At 48.2% G+C, this 5,000-nt stretch overlaps 1 protein-coding gene across 1 annotated transcript in view; it reads left to right on the forward strand.

Moving 5' to 3' along the window:
* LOC311231815 (slit homolog 1 protein-like) overlaps window positions 1-5,000 on the forward strand; it is a gene marked incomplete at both ends in the record, with an annotated part of 117,847 nt that overhangs the window by 69,100 nt on the left and 43,747 nt on the right. The window contains one exon of the mRNA XM_084318438.1: window positions 3,894-4,024. Within this exon, the coding sequence (XP_084174564.1) occupies window positions 3,894-4,024 (131 nt within the window). The remainder of the gene's footprint in view (window positions 1-3,893; window positions 4,025-5,000) is intronic.

Consider the following 5,000-nt stretch of genomic DNA (forward strand, 5'->3'; position numbering starts at 1 on the left):
CACACACACAGCGGCACGGTGGTGGTTAACACTGTCGCCTCACAGCAAGAAGGTCCAGGGTTCGATTCCCGCTTGGGGACCAGGTTTCCATGATGCCAGGTACTCAGGTGGGGTATCTCCTGGGCCTGTGTGGAGTTTGCATGTTCTCCTCGTGCTCGCAAGGGTTTCCCCCCCGATAAGATAAACCCAATGGAAAAACATGCACAACAGATCGCTGTGGCGTCCTTGACGAAGACGGACAGGAGCACTTGGATTGGTCCCCGGGGCGCGGCTCACATTGACGCCCTATCTGCTCCCGGCTGCTCATGGGGGGAAGGACAACGGGATGGGAAAAGTGCAGAGAGACATTTCATCGGCGACTCAAGAGTCAAGAGAGTCAAGAGTTTTATTTGTCACGGCATACAAGTATACAATGAAATGCGGGTGGTCTTGCCCGCAACGATGTGCAATACAGTAGTAATAACATATAATAGAATCCAATAGAACAACATTGTGCAATAAACAAGTAACATAGTAGGGCATATCGGTATATGTACATAAGTTATTTACAGAGCATGGAGGACATGATAGGTCCTTTGGTAGTGCAATACACTGTTAGCTACGGATGGGGCACTGGGTCTTTCTGTACATGCTAATTTATACAATCTCAGGTTATACTATACTATTTTTAAAGTGACCTTTCCTTAGTGGCCATACGTGTGGGCGTGTGCAGCATGAGTGTGTGCTTGCTCATGTTAAAGTGGCTGCTAGTGTGTGAGCGTGTACAGTGTGTGTGTCGTGTGTGTGCTCATGTGTGCTTGTGTGTGGAGAGTTGAGTGTTCAAGGCTCTGATGGCCTGGGGGAAGAAGCTGAGCCGAAGTCTCTCTGTCCTAGTAGCTGGTGTTCGCAGGTGTCTGCCTGACCTCAGCAGCATGAACAGGCTGTTGTTGGGGTGGTGAGGGTCTTTCATTATTATGCAGGCTCTGGATTTGCATGTGTGTGTGTGTTCCTGTGGGTTGCCCATCTCGCGTGTGTGTGTTAAAACTGCATGACAAATAAAGACTTCTAGTCTAACATTAATCTAAAAATCTAATCACACACACACACACACACACACACACACACACACACACACACACACACACACACACACACACACACACACACACACACACACACACACACACACACACACACACACACACACACACACACACACACACACACACTCTCCTAGAGAGTTTTCAGGACAGCATCCGGGCAGCAGGGACCAGAGGTGTACAGGACTGTGTCATCAGCATAGAGGTGAATTAGGGAGTTTCCAGTGAACTGGCCTACGTTGTTTATATAGATGGAGAAGAGGGTTGGAGCTAGTAAGGAGCCTTGGGGGACCCCCTTAGAGGTGGATAGAGACTGGGTTAATAGGTTGTCAGATTTTACTGACTAAGTGCGATCAGAGAGGTAGTTCTCGAACCATGCTACACTGTGATTAGTGACACCAATGTCTCTCAGCCGCTCCAAAAGCTGTTCATGATCTACAGTGTCAAAGGCTTTAGCCAGATCTATAAATGCGGCAGCACAGTAGAGTTTGGAGTCAAGGGCGTTGAGGACATCATTGAGGACTTTCATTGTAGCAGTCTCACAGCCATGCCCTGAGCGGAAGCCAGATTGGTTTTCCGAAAGTATGTTGTAGATTTCTAGAAAGCTTGTGAGTTTTTTGCAAACAAGCCTCTCTAGCACTTTTGCGATATAGGGTAAAATTGAGATTGGGCAGTAGCAGTTGGGGTCAGTATTGTTTCCTCCTTTGAACAGGGGCCGTACCAAGGCTGCTTTCCAAGCTGAGTTTTCCAGGTCGAGTTTGCTGAGTACTTTTAAAACCTCTTTCTCAGTAAATCCCTGCAGTGCAAAACTGTGATGCGTGGCTGGACTAGGGGCACTAAGGTTGGATGGTGAGGCAGGTGGCGCTGTAGGGCTGAGGGGCAAGGGGTTGGATGGTGGGGCAGGGGGTGCCATGGACTCAAACAGGCCCCCAGCTTTAATAAAGTGATTATTAAAGGCCTCTGCCGGGGCGCCCAAGTGGCGAACCATGTAACGCGCTGCGTCGCAAAGCGGCCGACCCGGGTTCGATTCCCGGACCCGGCGTCCCTTGCCGAATGTCTTCCCCCCGCTCTGTGTCCCGTTCTTCCTCTCGTTCTCTCTACCGGACTGCCCGGTAGTAAAAAAAATAAATACAATAAAAATCTACCAAAGACATAAAAAAAAGAAAAGAAAAGATTGTTTAAAAAAAGGCCTCTGCCACACGCTCATTTCCAGTGATTACCATATCCCCAGTTACTAGGGAGGTGGGCAGCTGGGAGGATGAGGGTTTGTTCTCCATCTCTTTAACTGTTTTCCAAAACCTGCTTGGGTTTAAGCTACTGAGACTAAACTGCTCGTGAAAGTAACCAGTCTTGGTTTTTGCGGATGGCCTGGGTGCATTTATTTCTTATTTGTCAAAAGGATAACCGGTCTTCATGAGATTTTGACTGACGAGCTCTACGACAGATGGTCTTTTTGAGGTGAAGATGTTCTGCTAGGTCGTGGTCGAACCATGGGCTGCATCTGTGTTTGATCCTCATTCTCTTCATAGGGGCGTGTTTGTTGACTAGTTTGCTGAACGAGTCATTAAAGAGGTACCACGCATTGTCAATGTCAGGGATTAGACTTATTCTGTCCCATTTAACATTAGCTAGGTCATGGAGGAAAGCTTGCTCATCAAACTTTTTCAGTAGTCGTCTGTGGGTGGTTAAGACAGGCTGTTTAGCTGTACCACCATTTCGGATGCAGGCAGTGAAACAGCGGTCACTCATATCGCTACAGAAAACACCAGATGTGTATCTATCAGGTTTATTTGTCAGAATGACATCAATAAGTGTGGCCTTTTCTATTATTTCTGGGTTTCTGGTGTTGTATCTGGTGGGCTTGGTGATCATTTGTGTGAGATTGAGGGAGTCCCATTGACGGAGGACGTGGGCAGCAGGGAGTTTGAACATGTCCCAGTTTAGGTCACCCATTAGCACAAGCTCCGACTTGGTATAAGGGACCAGGAGGGCGCTGATAGCAGGTAGCGCACTAGCAGGGGGGGGGGGGTGTAGCAGCCAGCAACCAACAATGTGGAATTTTGGGTCAGCTGGATGGTGAGAATAAGAAGATCGAACTGTTTAGGAATAGATTTCCTGGTGGCGATGGAGCATTGGAGGTGTTCTTTGGTGAAGATAGCAACTCCAGCAGATCTAGATGACCTATATTGTCTAAAGACATTATACCCTAGTGCAATGGCAAGAATCTGGCACGCTCTTCTTCAACCAAGATTCAGAAATTACCAATACCTGAGGTTCGGAACTGTGTACCCATACCTTTATCTGATCCATTTTGAGCCGTAGGCTTCTAGCATTTATACGTAGGAAACCCATAGCTTTGCGAGAGCAAAAATCAGAAAAGGTCAGATCGTTCAAACCAGCGTTGGTATCAGGACATGAAACAGAGCTTGTGGGGCTCGGCACAGGACATGGACCAGGATGAACATGAATATTACCAGACATCGTTAATAATAGCAGGATCAAAGTACGGCAGACAGTTAACTGAGAATTGTGATGTTTGCTCACAGCAGGCACATTTTTATCAGATGGTAGCAAAATCATTGCATGTAACAATTTCATGATATGGCATGACAGCAGTGGTAGGGTAAAGTAGTTCATATTGTTATGAGTCATATTGTTATGAATATATACTATGCGTAAAAGTAAACTATTACACAAGGTACCCTAACTGGCATGATATATGTCGTGTGTGTGTGTGCGTGCACGTGTGTGTGTGTGTGTGTGTGTGTGTGTGTGCGCGCGTGCGTGTGCGTGTGTGTGTGTGTGTGTGTGCAGGTGTCTACTGCGGAGGACAACGGCATCCTGCTGTATAACGGAGACAACGAGCCAATCGCTGTGGAGCTTCACCAGGGACACGTCAGGGTCAGCTACGACCCGGGGAACCAGCCCGCTAGCGCCATCTACAGGTAACACACCAGGGACACGTCAGGGTCAGCTACGACCCGGGGAACCAGCCCGCTAGCGCCATCTACAGGTAACACACCAGGGACACGTCAGGGTCAGCTACGACCCGGGGAACCAGCCCGCTAGCGCCATCTACAGGTAACACACCAGGGACACGTCAGGGTCAGCTACGACCCGGGGAACCAGCCCGCTAGCGCCATCTACAGGTAACACACCAGGGACACGTCAGGGTCAGCTACGACCCGGGGAACCAGCCCGCTAGCGCCATCTACAGGTAACACACCAGGGACACGTCAGGGTCAGCTACGACCCGGGGAACCAGCCCGCTAGCGCCATCTACAGGTAACACACCAGGGACACGTCAGGGTCAGTTATGACCCGGGGAACCAGCCCGCTAACGCCATCTACAGGTAACACACCAGGGACACGTCAGGGTCAGCTACGACCCGGGGAACCAGCCCGCTAGCGCCATCTACAGGTAACACACCAGGGACACGTCAGGGTCAGCTACGACCCGGGGAACCAGCCCGCTAGCGCCATCTACAGGTAACACACCAGGACAGAGCGATATGGGGGGTCAAGATAATTAGAAGGATGTTTTTTACCTTCATAAAACAATTAAATTAAAAGGACGATTGTGTTCACCCTCATTTCCAATGTCGTCGAGACTTACAGATTACCAACAAGTTAGTAATAAACATTGATATACTCAAAGAATCAGTTTACATGGTAAACAGAAGACATAATAAAATATAAAGATATAAATAATGAAGAAAAAATTACTAAAATCAATAGCAAAGATCAGCAATTAAATGTCTAAATGTCCAGAGGATATTCATCTACAGCGTGAGGTCATTCCAAGGAGCAGGGGGCGTTATAACGAAAGTCTGACTTTCCGCGTTTGGTTTGTATGCAGGGAACCTCTAGTGTAGTCAGTCATTTGAGCTGGGTCCATAGTTTCAATCCAGTAATGATATA

This window comes from Notolepis coatsorum, assembly GCF_963971535.1.
Source record: "Notolepis coatsorum genome assembly, chromosome: 7".
Taxonomy (NCBI): domain Eukaryota; kingdom Metazoa; phylum Chordata; class Actinopteri; order Aulopiformes; family Paralepididae; genus Notolepis; species Notolepis coatsorum.